Source organism: Vipera berus (assembly GCF_964194415.1).
Source record: "Vipera berus genome assembly, chromosome: 2".
Taxonomy (NCBI): Eukaryota; Metazoa; Chordata; class Lepidosauria; order Squamata; family Viperidae; genus Vipera; species Vipera berus.
The window spans coordinates 144514518-144534339 of NC_138203.1; the positions used below are offsets into that span (position 1 = coordinate 144514518).

The window sequence follows — 19822 nt, forward strand, 5'->3', positions numbered from 1 at the left end:
TAGTAATAAATTTACACACACACATAAATATATGTATGTGTAAATTTATCAGCCTCCCTAAGTTCTTTATTAGCAATTTGAATAATTTACACAAATAATGAGCTGTCATAAGTTGTGACTATATCCTGTGGATAGCCTTGGGTTAGGCCAAAACAGGAAAGAAAGATTTAATTAGCAAGGTGTATTCAAAAAACTTGACAATACTTAACACACACACACACACATATATATATTTGACTTATAATTTTTAATTTGTTACATTTATATCACGCTTTTCCTTCAAGAAAAGGCAGCTTACGTGGGGCTTCTTCCTTCATTTTATCCCTGTAAGAGAAGAGCTTTGAGAGAGGAGTCACTGACCCGAAAATCACTCAGTCATATATTATCTATCATCAGCTTGAATCTGGATCTCCCCCACTCTCGGATTAATACCTTTACATCACATTGGATAAATTAAAAAATAATAAACAAACATAATCTATCTCCTTAAGTAATTGGATTGATATAAATGAACTCTGAAAAGTGTGGGTAGATTATAATTTTGTCCAAACTCGAGGGCTTAATCCTCCACCATATTCTGGTAAAGATTCTCTGCAGAGCCCTCTCTCTCTGATGTTATCTGTAATACAGAGCATGCTCTGCTGCCCTTTGACCATTCCTCCTCCTCTCCTGATATAGCCATGTGTGCAACGCTCTGCCATACCTCCTCCCCCAGAAGGAGACAAAGTCTATTAGCCTTGTGAGGTCAAAGGCTCTCTGAGGCATTCAAATTGCCTGCGTTTTCCGGATGTTCCCTCTGACAAAGAGCTGAAAGGTAGGTGATTATGATTCTGGAAAATGGTTCAGAGATCTGCCTTAGATCAAAGCAAACATTTTGCACTCTCTCATTCCAAACCATCTACTGAAGGATCTTCAGGGTTTTTAGCAGGAGTCTTTCCTAGTCCTCCTTAAAGATGCTTTTGCTTGAGAAGCAGATCCTCTGCCACTGAAATACTTTGTGGGATTCAGTCAATGAAAGTTTGGAGTGGCTATGGAAGCAATGCTCTGATTAGGAAATGATTCGTTTTTTAGATGATAAATGGTAAGAAAGCATCAAAGGTTCCCTGGATTAGTTGCCAGGAAAATGAAGTTGGCACTAGGTTCTCCTGCATGGTATCATAATGCAGACACCTACATCCAGAAAAAAAGGCAGCCAGTCACTACCAGGGAGGGTGTGGTTAGACAGCAGGAAGAAGTCATGACACTTGGCTAGCCTTGTGCTGCAGATACTGCTATATTTTACTGCTTCTCTCTCTCCCCACAGAACTATTATTTGGCATCCGGGGAGGATGGACTACAAAAAACAGCACTGTCTGCAGTGAGATGTCTGGTGGTGCTATGGCCAAATGAGATGGCCAAACGTCTTGTGGTGGCTATTGCTCTCTGGGCTTTAGGAGGCCCTACTGGGCTTCATCATCTCTACTTGGGCCGAGATAACCATGCCTTACTCTGGATGCTGACTTTGGGTGGATTTGGCATAGGGTGGCTTTGGGAGCTGTGGCTGCTCCCTGGTTGGGTAGCACAGGCAAATGGTACACCAGACTTGCCCAACGGTCAGCTCCCACCTTTAAACCCTGTGCGTTTTCTTGGCCAAGCTTTAGTAGGCATCTATTTTGGGGTAGTGGCTTTGATTGGTCTCTCTACTCTGCCAGGTTTTTACCTTCTGGCCCTTCCTCTGGCTGTGGGTCTTGGAGTTCATTTGGTGTCTGAAGTGGGCAACCAAGCCTCCAACCTTCAAGCAACCTTAATGGCTGCCTTCATAACTGCACCAATCTTCTATGGCCACCCTCTGGGGATCTTGCCCATTACTCTCACCACTAGTGTGACAGCCCAGAATTACCGACGCTATAAAGTCATCAATCACACCGAGAAGCAGCTTAGCGTCCGACTTTACCGACTAGGCCTGGCCTATCTGGCGTTCACAACGCCACTGGCCTACTCTGCCTTCAGCAATACAGCAGCAACTGCCAGCTACATAGCCAGCACGATTGGAGCAGCCCTGGATTATGTCAGCGTGTTTCCATCATTGAGTGGAATATTGGAATCAGTGCTGCTTCTCCCTTACCGTGCCGGGAAGATGTTGGGTTTAAGTGGTGGCTATTTCCAGGAATGGGAGAACATTTTAAAATTTGTACAGTCTTTCCAGGATGAAAGACGTCAGATGGCGTATCAGGTACAGTGGACTTTATTATTTTTCAGCCTTTGGAAACAGTAAGTTTCAAGTTTCCTACAAATTATCCAACAGGATCAGGGTCGTCCTCAACTCTGAGGGAAGAATGTTCCAGAGGACAGGGGCTACAATAGAGAAGATACATCTCCCTGCCAGTTGACATTCCTTAGCTGATGGGGCCCATAGCATATCCAAATCATTTACTACCCATGCAGTCACATTTTGCACCAGTTGAAGCTTCTAAATGTTTTTCAAGGACAGCCCCATGTAGAGTGCATTGTAGTGATCCAATGTTATATAATCAAATATAGGATATGAGAATCTCTGCATGTCATGATACTAAATCTTTCCTTACATTCTGGACTAGCACAGGATCATCTGCAGGAAGGATAAAAAAAGTCAAGCTGATGGTCATTACTACACAATAGAACCCATTCCTTTTATATATGCATCGCAGTGTTTATAAGCTTTGGTTGCACATTTGTGACCACCCTCTTGATTGTTTTACCCTTTCCCAGTCATCCTCGGTTCAGCTTGTCATATTTTTGTCTGTCTGTCTGTGCCTTCAAGTCAGTTTTTGATTCCTGGCGACTACTTGAACTAGTTCCTGCAGTTTTCTAGACAAGATCTTTCAGAAGTGGTTTGCCATTGCTTTCTTCCTAGGGCTGAGAGAAAATGACTGGCCCGAGATCACCCAACTAGCTTTGTATCTAAGGCAGGACTAAAACTCACAGCCTCCCAGTTTCTAGCTGATGCCTTAACCAGTACATCAAACTGGCTTATGTCATCAGAGACTAAAATACTCACTTCAAGCCTTGCATATCAAACAACTAGCTTTGCATACATTAAACAACCACAATTTGTATTAATAGTAAAATGGCATTAAAGGAAGCTCATATAATAGTATTGTATGGTGTACAAGATAAAACAACAAAATGTAAGTCATGTTAAATTTAATTACACAAAAAAAGTAAGTGAAAAATTCTTATTCAATTAGGTAATAAAATCTTCTATTTTAACAGTATTTAAAATAGACAAGCAACTAAACACATCAAACACCCTAGCCAATAATTTTGCACTGACATTCATTTACTAATTTTAAACACCACTTATGAAAATAAGATTATCTGAAACTAGAACTATTTGCTTGTAAGGGAAAGAGTTCAAAGGGCAAAGAAGTAAACAATGTGATAAGTTGTCTGTCACACCTACTTGCTCTGGTATTGACTATTTCTTCCATTTACAGCATATTTCCCTAATATCTTACAATTAAAATTCTCAGAATTCTTAATATATCCCTTGGTTTGAATTCTTTGACTTAACACAAGACCATGTTGATTGTAATGGAATTTTCTGAGATTATCTGAAATATTACATGCCATCTTTAAAGGCTGAAAATTGTATCGTATCTTACTGGCTGAAAGTTTTACCTAAAATATATGACTAGAGATAATAACAAGGCTCTTCAGTTTTGATGTCTTTGGATGTAGAAAGAAAGAAAAGGCAACTGTGTTTTGCAGAATTGCAAGAAAGTACCTTTATGCTTAGCTTTTCAAAGCTCTGCAAATAGATGTGCTCTACTATTAGTTCAAACTCTACAAAAATCATCCTTCATTGGATTTTTGGCTTTTATAGATTTTCCAATAACTTGTAACAGTAAGTGCAAGAAAATTATTCTTTGTTCTCTCCACCTCCGTTCCATCACTGACAAATGACTACCGTAGTTTCTTTCTTTCTTAGATGTTATCCTTCCTTTATTGCTTTATAAGTAACTCAAGACAACAAACATGCCCCTTCCTCCTCGTCCTCCTTTTCCCCACAACAATCCCGTCAGGTGGGTTGGGCTGAGAGAGACTGGCCCAAAGTCACCCAGCCAGCTAATTATCAATTAGATAATTGATAATTAAAATATTAGTGAACTCACAGCTGTGATAGGATGCTAATTCACCTCTCTCCTCTTCTTCTAGATCTTAGGTGTCCCTAATGATGCCACTCCAGAAGAAATTACCAAAAGTTACCGGGAGCTGGTGAAGCTTTGGCATCCTGATCATAATCGACATCAAGTAGCAGAAGCTGAAAGACGTTTTATTGAAGTGCAAACTGCCTACGAACTCCTCATGCAGACAAAGAAGCCAAAATTTGCATGATTGCATTTTAGACAGCACAGAAATTTTATTACCATCAAACAGCTGGGGATTAAACCATTATTATTAAAGTAATAGTTCTCAAAATAATATGAACCAAGATATAAAAAGGGAATCAGTGCCATCAATCTTTGCTGGTTTCTGCCCCTGAAATATATGTACAATATCAAAAAGGTATCTTATTTATGAAATAAATCCTACTATGTTAACAATGGGGAAATGAACCTCATCCTTTCTAACTTCAGAGAAAATAAGAATTGCATAGAATCACCTTGCAGGGGAGATGGGCAACATAGAAATTTAATAAATAAATAAAAATGTTCTAATTCTCTTTGTATTTTATTGCTGGTTTATATTTATGATTAACTTTAATTATAGCGATTGGTTATGACACTGCTTTAACTGTAGTTTTAAGCTACCTTGAAAACTTTTACACTGTAGACATGCATTTCTTAAATTAGAAAAATAAGTGTTTAGCCCAAGGTAACAGTTTAGTATGCAGCCTCATGCTGTGCATGCATAGAAGTCCTACTTTAATCCATTACATCATAGGTTTCCTTAAACTTGTTATTCTCTCTAAATTGCTTGCTTCATTAATACTCCTTTCCATATTTATTTTAAGTTTTAATTGTCCTGATATTCTCTTTGATAGAGCAATAGCATTAAATCTTATAAGTTTCTCTTTTCTCCCAATAACATTTAATTATCCTCAACTTGAGTAAACAGCAGTTTTATTATGATGTAGTATTTGAAAGAGTACTTTTCCTTTACACTGCAGTTTATCTTGCTAATTTTATTTGAGTGCTTGGATGACTGTAGTTGGTAAAACATACACCGATATTTTTATTATATACTTTATTTATTACCTTTTACTGGAAACACAGTATGAATTATTGGTTTGAAATGCTTACATGTTCATCTAAGACCAGCAGGTGACACTACTGAGCTATTAACAGAAAACCTTGATTTTTAAAAAAAAATCAGGTCTGGATGTAGAAAGTTTTATCTACGTATATTTTAGAAGCAGCACCACACCCTAAATATTATGGCTGGGAAGACAACGGGTCTCCAGCCAAATTCAGAAATCATCTTGAGGTTTGAAGTTAAGTGATGCTTTCTTTGCCTAAAAGATTTGGGGAGAATTTAAATCAAATTCAAAGAGAACTGGAATTCATTATAGTATCACTGTGGAACCCTGCAGAGGGGGGGGGGATGTGCCATTGTCTTAATTATGGTACAAACCTGCCGAGATTGATTTCGCCCTACACTAATGTGGCTTGTTACGTTTTCGAGCAATGCGCGCACTCAGCCAACCATTGCCTGTGTGAGCTTGGCAAACCTGCAGGTTTGTTTGTTTTTTCTTTTCTTAAAAAGCGTCAGTATAAAAGGGCCTACACTGAGACAAAACCCTGGCCCAAACCGTGTGTCTAGCATAAAAGTGAAATCACGAACTGATATGCTCGATGAATTCAGAAACGTGAGTCGAGAAGCCATAGGGTAAGCCATCCACGTCGACATCCTCAGGGACAGATATTCGGAATCTCTCGCATAAAACAGGGCAGACGCACAACGAATAACAACGGCTTATACGTAGAGTCGGCATACCGAAAACTTAAAGAAGTGTAAGCGGCGTGCAGGTATTGAGGGGGACGGCGGCGGCGGCGGCGGCGTCGTCCTCCGCCTCCAGCAAAGCTCTGGAGCCCCTTAACGAGAGAACCTGAGCAACCGCCGTCCAAGGTTCTTCCTTCGGCCGTTGCAGGAAAGAACGCGCATCCCCGCACCTCGCTTCAGGATTCGCAAAAAGGCGAGGAAAGAACGGCGAGAGACGTTATTGGGTAGCCAGAGCTCCTCGCGCCCCTCCGTATCGCCTGGATTGGGTCTCCTTCCACGGCTTTGGCCATTGGTCTAAGCGTAGTAACCATCCGGCCGAAAACAACCTCTTTCGTGGTCGCTGATTGGGTCTTTTTCTAACGCCGAAGCCGATTGGACAAAGGGTGAAGCGCTTCGGGGGGCTAGAGCGGTTCCGTTGTCCTCGAGCCGAACTCAATTTTTGGATTTTTAGGCGGGGCGGGGGGAGAGAGAGAGAGAGAGAGAGAGAGAGAGAGAGAGAGAGAGAGAGAGAGAGAGGAAAAAAAGGTGGGAGCGAACTCGGTTCTCCCTTGCTCCTATTGGCCGGTGCTCTGCCGAAGAGAAACCCCTTTCTTATTGGCTGAAGGAAAGAGGGCGCCTGTGTGCGGTTGGCTGTGGGGCTCGCGCAGCCTTCGACGATTTTGCTCTCTCGGTCTCTCCCTTACGGGTGGGCGGGGCTCACTTTCCCCGGCGCTCGGCGGCGGCGGCCTGAGGTGAGAGGGGAGAAGTGGAGCGGCTGAGATTTGATGAGGTTTTCCGCCGAGGTGGGTAGGGCTGTTGGCGCGTGGGAACAAGGCGAAGAGCGGGGATTGGGAGTCGTTGCGGGGGGGGCGAGATGAAAAGCATGTGGGGAAGGGGCTTCGGAGGGAAGAAGCTGGAAGCGGTGATGGGGAGCAAGGAAAGGAGTCACGGCACAGGCAGGCAACTGAGCGAATGGCCTGTGTTGGGGGGAATAAGGGGTGGGCTCAGAGGCAGGCCATTGAGGGGCGGCGGGCTGGAGTGGGCTGGAGAGCGCCGAGGCGATGTGGCGATGTGGCGGTGGAAGGAGGGGTTTCATATGTGGCAGGCAGGACTGAAGAAGCTCAGCCCAGAGCCTTGGCGACTCCTGAACTCCACAGCAGAGGAACAGTATTTGCATCCCACGAAAAATAAAAAGAAAGAGCGCACGCGGAAAAGTAGAGACGCCTTTGGCTTGGTGAAAAAGAGACTCGGGTCCTTTACGGATGAGGACATCCCTTTTCCCATGAGAACTCGCAAAGAACAATTTACGAAACAGGCTGCAGGGCAAGCAGGTCGATTTAGGGAGAACCGTCCATCAAGCAACCTGGTAAACCGCCTTCGGAAGGACACAAAAAAGTCCTGATCTTGTCTAGAGGGATTTCTTTTCTATAGAGGGATTTCTTTTCTATACAGAATGAGAGTGTTCCCACAGGCCCTAAACCTTTAATTCCGCTGTCATCCCCTTCCCCCACCCAGCACTGGGAGAGGGAGAGGGTGAAAGGAGGAAGAAGGCAAAATAACAATGGGGATTAGAAAAAAGCAAGTTGTAGTAGTGCTATAGACTATTGCCTGCTGCTAGAGTATTTGCCATCTGAAGGGCAGCGTTTTGGTATTTGAAAAACATATTTTCAAAGGGAAACAGCAGTAGCTAAAGACTGCAAAAGTGAAATATGTTACTGCTGAAGTGAATTATAGTTATTGGTATTCTGGAAAGATAAAGTAACAGTGCACCAGTGTGCCCTATTGGCAATTGAAAGGTGAAACAGAGAAACTTGTATGTCTATGGAGATTCTGCACCGTCCAGGTCATCGTTGTCCCAAAAGTGCTTTTTCCAAAAGGCAACTGGACTTTCTTTTCACCAAGAAAGTCCAGTTGCCTTTTGGGAAAAGCACCTGTGTGACAGAGGCTTATAGGGAGCATGGCTTTAGCATGAGGCTTATAGGGAGCATGGCTGAATGGAATTACATTAGTTAAGCAGAAAAGATAAATCAAGGCAAAACAGAGAGGAAAAGAATGTCCTAAGATTGGAGGCTGAGTTTTCCTGTTTGATTATACAGTTCCATTCACACAGTGCTAAACTAACTGTAGTTTGTGGCTTAAATGTGAAATGTATTTCCTTTCCAGGAAAGGAAATACATTTATTTGCCTGATTACAAAGATGCATCTAAGTTGGGATAAACAGTTTTGATCCTTAGGGCTTTTGCTATTTGTTGTGACGCTTCTTTCTTAAGATCTTTGAAAGTAATTGAAAGTTCTGGACTGTGAACATCCAGAGCTGTTATGTTCATGATCAACAACCCTAAAATAGCTTGGTAAGGGACTACTGTACTCAAAGCCAATTAGCCAGATGTTGCTGTTTTAACATAGATGTTGTTCAGGCTTTGAAAAGGGTAATTTTTTTTTGTTCAGTAGCACAGAATGAAGCGAAAAACAGACTAGATCTGACTAAGGAGTGCTTGCTGTCTTGGTTCAAAGTACATTGGCCACCAAAAACTTTGGATGTATTGATGTATTGTGTTTCTGAGATTATCAGATACATCATAGACTAATGATGCTACATAAATATATTTCTATATAAATATAGAAAGCATAGTTAGATAAGGTATGCATGGTTCAGAATTATTTAAGGATAGGAAGGAAACTGCAGTTACTTTTAAAACTTTTTTTAGGTATTAAAATTGGACATAGTGGCTAGATGTCTTGTGTTTGTGATAAAATGATGGCTATCTGTTCAATTTTATGTTGAATAGTTGGTTGCATTTGTAATTTGCTCCTCATTTAAAGTGCTAGATTAGAGTGACTTTTATATGATGTCCTGATCTGTGCAATTTAGAAATACTTTCAAATCAAGTTTATTTACTTCAATTATAGATTTGTTGCATCTGCAGTATGTAATATTAAGGAATATCATTAACATTAGTCTTCACTTAATGTATGCCAAAAAATCCTCAATGGTTAAATAAAATGGAGCTTTAAAAACCATAATTTATTCCTTAACAACACTTCTATTAGGCTGTTTTATTTGACATTGGAAGTCAATCCCCTTGACTGTTAGTGGTAAAAATAATTTCTTAGTTTTCTGTAGTGACTAAAGCAGATAGATAGACAGACAGACAGGAACTATACATTGCAACTAATAACAATAACAGGACTTTTATGCTCAGAATATAAAATTTGACAACTCAGGACCATATGTTATTATCAGTACTGTATTTTCTGGCGTATAAGACGACTGGGCGTATAAGACGACCCCCCAACTTTTGAGATGATTTTCATGGGTTAAAAAGTCATCTTATACGCCGGAAAATACGGTAATTTCCGAATGCATTCAAAACTGTTTTTAAATATTCTCTACATTGCTGAATTATGTGCTTTAAATAAAATTTGAATTTATATGCAACTTTTCTATATTGTAGATCTTTCTAGAGCTGTGCAACTCTCTTAGAAGAGAGACGTCTTTCAAGCCAATTTGGTCTAGTGGTTAAGGCACTAAGCTAGAAAGCCAGAGACAGTAAGTTCTAATTCTGCCTTGACAGGCTGCTGGATGTCTTTGGGCTAGTCAGTCTCTCCCAGCCCAACTCACTTCACAGGGTTATTGTTGACATGTCTGGTCTATATTTATAAAGTGTAGTATTTACACTTTATAAAGTATGGTGCCAGATATTGCATTCTGACAGTAAGCATGTGGTTTTGATTTTTTGAGTTCATCTTATTAAGGTACAACCCTATGGAATTCTCTGGGAATGAGTAGCATTGACTTCAGCGTGACTTTTGAATAAGATTGCACTTCAAGAGAAGACGGTCCTAATCGTAGATGGGTTTAACAGATTGGTACAGCCCTGCCAAGGAGGGAGGCTTGCTGTCTACAATTGCAGTTTCAGAAGTACTTCTGCTTTTTCAGTGGCCTTGAAACTGCAGCATTGAAATAATTGTGTGCTGTCTGTTTATTCTTGAGCTCATTTGGTGACTGTAAAGTGTGAATCTTTGAATCTCTTTCAAGAAAGATAGTGAAAAAATTGAGTTTTAAAAAATGCAGGTTAATCCACCCAAAGCACCACTTACTCTTCTGGCTGCCATTATCAATTGTACACGATGAGCACATGTTTAGAAATGCTGTTTCATCAACATGGGATTCTTCAATAGTGTAGCTAAATGGATGCTTAGTATTCTTATGAAACCAATCGTTTTTGACCAAGTTTTGTAACAAGTGCTTTTTTTTGTTCTTATAATTTCAACTAGATGTAGCCTTGAGTATTATGAATGTGTGTTGTTGTTTTTTTGTCAAAGAAGTTACAAAACCAACAATGAATGTTAGGTTTCATAGGACACTATTCAAAATGATTATCTTTTTCTACTCTACAATAGGCAGAAATTCAGATATAAGCAAATACATCACATAGTGCAGGGATAGGCAGTTAGTTTTACCAAGGGGCGACATGAAAAACAGGGACTGTTGTGGAGGGCTGAACAGTAGGACTGTGAAGGTGCATAGGTATGCATCCACACACATGCATAAACTGAAAAAGGAAGCAATCGCCTTCAAAATAAAAACAATCCACTTGGGCCAGACAGGGATAGCTAAAAGATCTGGATGTGACCTGGGGGGCATAAAATGCGCAGTGCCCAGGTCTGATTAGTGTGTATTTGTTTGATGTATTTTAATTGCCACGTGATAACATGCTGAAAGAACTGGTGGCCAGATTGATTACAGAATCTGCACTTAAGTTTCATCATGATTCTCTTCTCCCAATCTGGGCAAAATAGATTTTTTTTCCAATATTTTTGTCACTATCCATTTTTATAGAGCAGGGCTTTTCACCCTTTTCACCCAATGTACCACTTTTAGGACATGGCAACATCCGAGTACCACCAGTCGCCTAGCAAGGTGTCAAAAACTTGATAACCCCCCCCCCAAAAGGGAAAAAGTGATGAAGTACAGGTAGTCCTTGACTTACAATAGTTCGTTTAGTGACTGTTACAATGGCACTGAAAAAAGTGCTCCCCAAGCCACAGCCGACCAAGAGACCTGCCTGCCCGCCCGGCAGTGCTCTTCCTCCTGTCTGAGGTTTTCATTGTTCTGAGCATTTATGTTGAGGATTGGCAGCAGGGGTGGGGTGGGGGGGTGCTTGGTTTTTATTCTCTCCCACCTCTGCTGGGTGGTTGCAGCAGCTTTTGGTCACTTCACATGACTCTGGGACACTCTGACCGTACATTCCAGCTGATTGGAGCTTCTGGGCTCAGCAGAAGTGCCAGGATCAGCGCCGAGCTCCAGCTGGAGCCTGGCACTGATCCTGGCTCTTCTGCTGAGCCCTGACAGCCCTGCAGCTCCAGCCATCTCTCACTCAGGCTTGTGTGATGCTGCCACCGGTTCAGCTCATTCCCCTCCCCCGCTACTTTTCTAGGATGGTCGCGTACCACCTGCCAAGTGCCAATGTACCACAGGTGGTACCCGTACCACTGGTTGAAAAGCCCTGTTATTATTATTATTATTATTATTATTATTATTATTATTATTATTATTATTATTATTAATTTTATTTATATACCGCCCTTCTCCCGAAGGACTCAGGGCGGTGAACAGGGCAGATATATAAAAATACAAACATACAAAAGTTAAAAAAGAATTAAACATGTGCCCAGCTAAAAACAATAAATACATATAATAAAATGAGAATAAAAAACCCAAACCATCCCCCATCAGGCCAGGCCGGCTTGTTCAAATAAGAATGTCTTCAGATCGCGACGGAAGGAGCGAAGATCGGGCGCCATCCGGAGCTCAACCGGCAACCGATTCCATAGCTCCGGGGCGCCCACAGAGAAGGACCTCCCCCTGGGGGCCACCAATTGACATTCTCTGATCAGTGGCACCCTGAGGAGGCACAGGGCGGAGGGAAGTTGATGCCGGCAGCAGGTGCTCCCTAAGGTACTCCGGACCCATGCCATGAGGAGGATATACATCATAATTTTTATTTTCGTATATCTACGTCCAAGCTTCAGTCACAGTAGTTATGAGTGCACCATTGGAAGATTTGAAGTTAGGGATAGATTGTCATGAGAAAATCTGTTTGGTCACTAAGAGTCAACGATTTGATGGCAAATAAATCAAAATCAATGTCCAGTATTGTTCACCAGAAGTCAAACATTGACTCAAAAGGCATATTTTTTAAAAAAGTCTTAGTATATTTTTGTTTTTTCACAGTTTACTGTGTTCTTGATCTTAGTAGCCTCCAGTTGGACAAAGAGTGACCCTTTCTAGCTTGTGAAACCTCATAAAGTATTAATATTGTATAAATATTAATGTAGCTGGTGGCTGGCTACAGATATTATTGAAGCCAGTTTTTTTTGTTTTTTTGTTTTTGAAGTATTCAGGTCTAACTCAGTTTATAAGAAACTGTTACAGTTTTGAGAATTTAAAAATGTTGTGTCATGCAGTCCATATGTGTGATTAGTTTTCTATTAGTATGCTTGGCTTCTAGCTGAATAGATTATTGCCTTTTAGAAAAATAGTTTCATGAAACAGCCCCTGCTTTTATGTAATGCTTCTAGAGTTGCTAGTTGATTTTGGGACAGTTATTCATGAGCAAGGATCAACATGCTTATTCTCACAGCAATTATTTTGTCTTGGGGGAAACAACCATAACAACAGCTCTTTGTATAGCTGGAATAACTGATCTAGCCACTATTTTTAAAGCATAATTCTGTGTTAAAAGTGGAAGCTAATCATCTTGGGCTACAGTCCAAAGCTGCCATTTGGTATATAGACAAATACTGCAGTGATACACCAGATATAGATGTGTCTCTGGTAATGTTTGACAATATACCGTTTAGTTTTTAAAATATGTTCACGGATATATAAACTCTACCAACTACGTACCCCGGGTTCTGTTACCTTCCTATATAATTGATTTCCTTGATTTACAGCTTTATTTATTTCTAAAATTTTAAAAAGTATCTGCCTCCCTCACAGAGGGTCTCTGGACAGTGTACAAATAAAATATTAAAAACATAAAAACAGTATATAAAATTTAAAAGGCAATCAGTGTTAAAAATTAAAAGGCAGAGGGAAAGGGCTTTCAGGGCACTAACCAGCTACTTGTCCCTCTGTCCGCCCCAAGTCAGGCCGCCGATCCATGTTTTCATGCCTTTCCAGAAGCCCAGGACAGTGGGGTCTGCCTCACCACTGGGGGAAAGGTATTCTACGGGGCAGGGGCAAGATCAGAGAAGGCTCTCTTCCTGGACATGGACAGTCAGAATTCTTTAACCAAACATTCCTTCCCTGCCTGACCTGATGGGATGTGACAAGATGAAGACAGTTCCATAGCTAACCTGGCCCCATGCCATCTGGGGCTTAAATCTCAAAACCAACACTTTGAACTGGACCTGGACGCAACCCAGTGCAGCTCGCACAGTAGAGGTGTTACATGTGCTGTTCTTTGGGCACTCAAACTTGCCATACAACCACATTTGGTACCAGCTGAAGCTCCTGGATAACTATTCAGAGGTAGCAGTAGTCCAAATGGGAGATGATCAGGTCATGAGTGAGTCATCTATTCAGATGGTGCCTGTGACTCATTGTTCGCTAATCAAAATTTCTCAAGTAGAATAATCCATTCAGGGAATAAAATGGAATAGCTAGGTTAAATAATGTGTGTTGCTGAAGTACACTCTTTGTAGAAGAAAAAAAAATGAATGGGCTTCAAGATGGGTGGAAATGGCAGCTTTTAAGTGGTTGAAACTTTTAGGATTGTGCATTTCTTTCAGCCGAATTTTTTTCCACTGAAATATTTTTGTATGTGGGAAGCAAAAGAAAGATACTGAAATAGAACACTTCTTAATAGCCAGTATTTTTAATTGCAGTATTGTTAACATTGTTCTCTTATTTGCATCCTTTGCACAGCTGTGATCTTCATTTATTTTTTCCAGATTGAGGGCTCTTGCATGTGATATGGTGATATGATGATATGATGGTATTACTGATGGTATGCAACTACAGTGGGACAAAAAAGTATTTAGTCAGCCACCAATTGTGCAAGTTCTCCCACTTAAAAAGATGAGAGAGGCCTGTAATTTTCATCATAGGTATACCTCATTTTGAGAGACAAAATGGGGGGAAAGAATCCAGGAAATCACATTGTAGGATTTCTAATGAATTAATTCGTACATTCCTCGGTAAAATAAGTATTTGGTCACCTACAAACAAGCAAGATTTCTGGCTCTCACAGACCTGTAACTTCTTCTTTAAGAGGCTCCTCTGTCCTCCACTCGTTACCTGTATGAATAGCACCTGGTTGAACTTCTTGTCAGTATAAAAGACACCAGTCCACAACCTCAAACAGTCACACTCCAAACTCCACTATGGCCAAGACCAAAGAGCTGTCGAAGAACACCAGAAACAAAATTGTAGACCTGCACCATGCTGGGAAGACTGAATTTGCAATAGGCAAGCAGCTTGGTGTGAAGAAATCAACTGTGGGAGCAATTATTAGAAAATGGAAGACATACAAGACCACGGATAGTCTCCCTCGTTCTGGGGCTCCACGCAAGATCTCACCCTGTGGGGTCAAAATGATCACAAGAACAGTGAGCAAAAATCCCAGAACCACACGGGGGGACCTGCAGAGAGCTGGGACCAAAGTAACAAAGGCTACCATCAGTAACACACTACACCGCCAGGGACTCAAATCCTGCAGTGCCAGATGTGTCCCCCTGTTTAAGCCAGTACATGTCCGGGCCCGTCTGAAGTTTGCTAGAGAGCATTTGGATGATCCAGAACAGGATTGGGAGAATGTCATATGGTCAGATGAAACCAAAGTAGAACTTTTTGGTAAAAACTCAACTCGGCGTGTTTGGAGGAGAAAGAATGCTGAGTTGCATCCAAAGAAAACCATACCTACTGTGAAGCATGGGGGTGGAAACATCATGCTTTGGAGCTGTTTTTCTGCAAAGGGACCAGGACGACTGATCCGTGTAAAGGAAAGAATGAATGGGGCCATGTATCGTGAGATTTTGAGTGAAAACCTTCCATCAGCAAGGGCATTGAAGATGAAACGTGGCTGGGTCTTTCAGCATGACAATGATCCCAAACACACCGCCCGGGCAACGAAGGAGTGGCTTCGTAAGAAGCATTTCAAGGTCCTGGAGTGGCCTAGCCAGTCTCCAGATCTCAGCCCCATAGAAAACCTTTGGAGGGAGTTGAAAGTCCGTGTTGCCCAGTGACAGCCCCAAAACATCACTCCTCTAGAGGAGATCTGCATGGAGGAATGGGCCAAAATACCAGCAATAGGGTGTGCAAACCTTGTGAAGACTTACAGAAAACGTTTGACCTCTGTCATTGCCAACAAAGGGTATATAACAAAGTATTGAGATGAACTTTTGTTATTGACCAAATATTTATTTTCCACCATAATTTGCAAATAAATTCGTTAGAAATCCTACAATGTGATTTCCTGGATTCTTTCCCCCCATTTTGTCTCTCATAGTTGAGGTATACCTATGATGAAAATTACAGGCCTCTCTCATCTTTTTAAGTGGGAGAACTTGCACAATTGGTGGCTGACTAAATACTTTTTTGTCCCACTGTAGGTGTGAGATTTTTTTTCATTATTTGGGGTGATTTTTTTATAGGTGTTAACATTGTCAAATGTTTGGAGTGTCTGTTTTCTAATTGAAAAAAAAAGCAGGAAAGGGTGTAGCTGTTGTTGTAAGTTGCACCATTTGGGAGACTATATGTAATTTGAATGTTATAGTTCTTGAGATTGCTTAAAATGCATAATAAACTGAATTCTTCTAAAAGTGTAGTTACCTTCTTCTGGAAATATTGGTCATCTAGTAGAGAACAGGAAGTTATATCTTGAATAAAAACTGAACCTTTAGCATTTTGAAATGGTATTTTTAATTGCCTGACTGATGTTGGATTATATAGTTAACAGAGGTTTTAGATTTATAAGTACTCTAGACCAGACTAAATGAGTAATGTCTGAGTTTCAGAGCTGTTGAATTTACAGTGTTGTTGGCTTTGAGGAATTACAAACTTTTAGAAAACAGTTTCATGATTCTTTGCTTGCCTTAAGTTTATTCTTGAGTTTTAATATGAGGTAAATTATTATTTTTTAAAGTGACGATCTATTACAGAAATAAAAGATTTTTCACATAAAATGTTCTAAGTATATTAAGAGATAAAACATGATTTATTAGTGGATTTGTACATATTGGTTTTAGTTTTAATTATTCAAACTCACCAGGACCTGAAATCTACTCAATAAAGCTTTAACACATACTATTTTACCCATACTGCAACAGTTAGCATAGTTCTGTGTTTTTTAATACATAGTTGCAAGAAATGGATAATTCTACATAGGAAGTTCTCCATTAGAAGACTTTGATGGTGGGGGAAAAAGGGTCAAGAGATCAGTTGATGACTAGGAAGAATTCTTGTTTGATTGCTTTCTTTTCTCGCCCATACAGAGGGGATATAATGTGATTTTCTGTCCTAATTGTTAATTTCAGAAATAGTCTATCATTGGAATTAGAATTACCCGTATATACTTGAGTATAAGCCGACTCGAATATAAGCCGAGACCCCTAATTTTACCCCCAAAAATGGAAAAAGTTAGTGACTCGAGTATAAGCCGAGGCTGGGAAATGCAGCAGCTCACCTTATGCTCCTCTCCAGAGATCTTCCCTCAGCAGCGGCCGGCAAAGTAGCTCGCACGCGAAACAAGCCTGGCAGAGGAGCCGGAGCGGCGAGCAGAGGCGCCCGGCCCAGATCCTGCAAGGCTCCGGCTCCTCTGCCGGGCTTGTTTTGCATGTGAGCTACTTTGCCTGACGCTGCTGGGGTCGCGTCTCGGCCGGGGCCTTGCAGGATCCGGCCCGGGCGCCTCTGCTCGCCCTCAGCAGCACCTGGCCCGGAATCACATGCGAAACAAGCCCGACAGAGGAGCCGGAGCGGTGAGCAAATACGCCCGCCCGGATCCTGCAAGGCCCCGGCCGAGACGCACCCCCAGCAACGGAGCCGCTCCGGCTCCTCTGCCGGGCTTGTTTTGCATGTGAGCTACTTTGCCTGACGCTGAGAAGACCCACTTGGGCACTCGGGTTGGTGTCAGTCTCCGCAGGCCCTTCTCGTTTCCAGGAACGTCAAGCGCGCTTGGCTCCCCACCCCCACGGCAGGGCAGGGCAGGGCAGAGACTTGCTCGCCCTTCTGACGGCCCTGAAGAGAAACGAAGGGCTTGCAAACTCCCCGCGAGAAGCTGGGCGAAGTGCGCGGCTGGGCGAGTGTGTGCCTGCGCGCGTATTTACAAAAGAAACGCACCGAGAGTTCTTCTTTCTCCGCCCCCTTGGGGGGAACTCTAGCGACTGCTGTAGCCGTGCTTCTCTTCTCGGCTCCGAAAATAGGGATTTCTACTCTCTCTCTCTCTCTCTCCCCTCCCCACCCCGCATTCTCCTGCCTCTTCGATTGCGACAATAAAAGGGCGAAGGGTGCGCTGGTTTCTTCCTCCTTCCTCCCCCCCTCCCCTCCCCTCCCCGATTGTCAGGTGTGGCTTCGACTTTAGTTTTTGCCTACGGTGCTAGGGAGTTGCCAGTGGTGGGATCGTTTTCGGAGTTGCGTGCTTGGCCCAGAGGTGCAAACAAAATGTTTGGAAAAAGGGGGGTGAGGTGGGGTGGGGTGGGGTGGAGGAAGCAGTTTGCGAAGCAGCCGAAATGGGGGTATATAGAGGATGGGAGGTTCCCACCGAGAGAGCCAGCAGAGTTGTTGTCGAAGCGCGTTTGCTTGTTCCGGGTAGAAAAAACGCTGTCGACCCCGGCATCTTTTGCGGGGATTTCCCATTTCCCGTTGCGAAACCAGCCGAGCCCAAGTCCACCCTTTCTTTTTTTTCCACGGCACGCTCGGTGCCTTTTCCACGATCGTGTCTCCTTCAGATCTTACGCAAGCTTCCTCGATTTCCTGGTGTGTGTGTCTTTCTTATTCCTCCCTTCTCTGGTGGTTGGAAAGGCGTGTGACGCGCTTCGACAACAACTCTGCTGGCTCTCTCGGTGGGAACCTCCCATCCTCTATATACCCCCATTTCAGCTGCTTCGCAAACTGCTTCCTCCACCCCACCCTACCCCACCTCACCCCTCCCCGCAAAAGATGCCGGGGTCGACAGCGTTTTTTCTACCCGGAACAAGCAAACACGCAGGCAACCCTGCACTATTCAGCTCAGTGAAGTCACGCTTGGTTAAAAAACAGATTTAATAATAATAATAATAATAATAAGTTGGGCTGATCAAATGTTTCAATAATGACTGAAGGAGAGCTGCTTGTACCTTGGTCTTTGTGCTGGTGTCTTGACATGCCAGTGTTTTTATTTATTCCATTTATTCCATTTGATCAGCCCAAAGTACAAAAAAAAAAACCAAAAACAAGGTCTAGTTTCACGGCGATGAGCGACCGGAGTGCCAATCAATTAGTTAACAGACTTCATCAGTTCCAAAATCAAGATCACACCGGCAAGCTTTGTCAGTTGTCACTCGCGGCAGTACAAATACACTAGTATGGAAAGCTGCCGTTCACTTTCGGGGGGAGGAAAAAAAAACACAACACCGCACGCTTTAAAAGATTGGAGTTTTGCAGCCTTTTTTCTCGGGCCCGTCCGCCACCTTTAACTTAAGGCGGCGCTCTCGATTTCCTGGTGTGTGTGTGTGTGTGTGTGTGTGTTTCTTTCTTATTCCTCCCATCTCTGGTGGTTGGAAAGGCGTGTGACGCGCTTCGACAACAACTCTGCTGGCTCTCTCGGTGGGAACCTCCCATCCTCTATATACCCCCATTTCGGCTGCTTCGCAAACTGCTTCCTCCACCCCACCCCACCCCACCTCACCCCCCTTTTTCCAAACATTTTGTTTGCACCTCTGGGCCAAGCACGCAACTCCGAAAACGATCCCACCACTGGCAACTCCCTAGCACCGTAGGCAAAAACTAAAGTCGAAGCCACACCTGACAATCAGGGAGGGGAGGGGAGGGGGGGAGGAAGGAGGAAGAAACCAGCGCACCCTTCGCCCTTTTATTGTCGCAATCGAAGAGGCAGGAGAATGCGGGGTGGGGAGGGGAGAGAGAGAGAGAGAGAGAGTAGAAATCCCTATTTTCGGAGCCGAGAAGAGAAGCGCGGCTACAGCAGTCGCTAGAGTTCCCCCCAAGGGGGCGGAGAAAGAAGAACTCTCGGAGCGTTTCTTTCGTAAATACGCGTGCAGGCACACACTCGCCCAGCCGCGCACTTCGCCCAGCTTCTCGCGGGGAGTTTGCAAGCCCTTCGTTTCTCTTCAGGGCCGTCAGAAGGGCGAGCAAGTCTCTGCCCTGCCCTGCCCTGCCGTGGGGGTGGGGAGCCAAGCGCGCTTGACGTTCCTGGAAACGAGAAGGGCCTGCGGAGACTGACACCAACCCGAGTGCCCAAGCGGGTCTTCTCAGCGTCAGGCAAAGTAGCTCACATGCAAAACAAGCCCGGCAGAGGAGCCGGAGCGGCTCCGTTGCTGGGGGTGCGTCTCGGCTGGGGCCTTGCAGGATCCGGGCGGGCGTCTTTGCTCGCCGCTCCGGCTCCTCTGCCGGGCTTGTTTCGCATGTGATTCCGGGCCAGGTGCTGCTGAGGGCGAGCAGAGGCGCCCGGGCCGGATCCTGCAAGGCCCCGGCCGAGACGCGACCCCAGCAGCGTCAGGCAAAGTAGCTCACATGCAAAACAAGCCCGGCAGAGGAGCCGGAGCAGCTCCGCTGCTGGGGGCGCGTCTCGGCCGGGCCTTGCAGGATCTGGGCCGGGCGCCTCTGCTCGCCGCTCCGGCTCCTCTGCCGGGCTTGTTTCGCATGTGATTCCGGGCC

General features: G+C 43.5%; 2 protein-coding genes across 3 annotated transcripts in view; both read left to right on the plus strand.

Moving 5' to 3' along the window:
• Positions 1 to 1390: 1390 nt before the first annotated feature.
• Positions 1391 to 4356, plus strand: DNAJC22 (DnaJ heat shock protein family (Hsp40) member C22; the record flags this gene model as incomplete). Its single annotated transcript, XM_081316304.1, has 2 exons — positions 1391 to 2212; positions 4177 to 4356. 2 exons carry the CDS (start codon positions 1391 to 1393, stop codon positions 4354 to 4356), a joined length of 1002 nt encoding a protein of 333 aa, XP_081172430.1.
• Positions 4357 to 6683: 2327 nt separating this feature from the next.
• SPATS2 (spermatogenesis associated serine rich 2) overlaps positions 6684 to 19822 on the plus strand; it is a 64674-nt gene continuing 51535 nt past the window's right edge. For both annotated transcript variants that reach the window (XM_081320396.1, XM_081320395.1), the window contains exon 1: positions 6684 to 6746. The gene's annotated coding sequence lies outside the window, so the exon portion shown is untranslated. The remainder of the gene's footprint in view (positions 6747 to 19822) is intronic.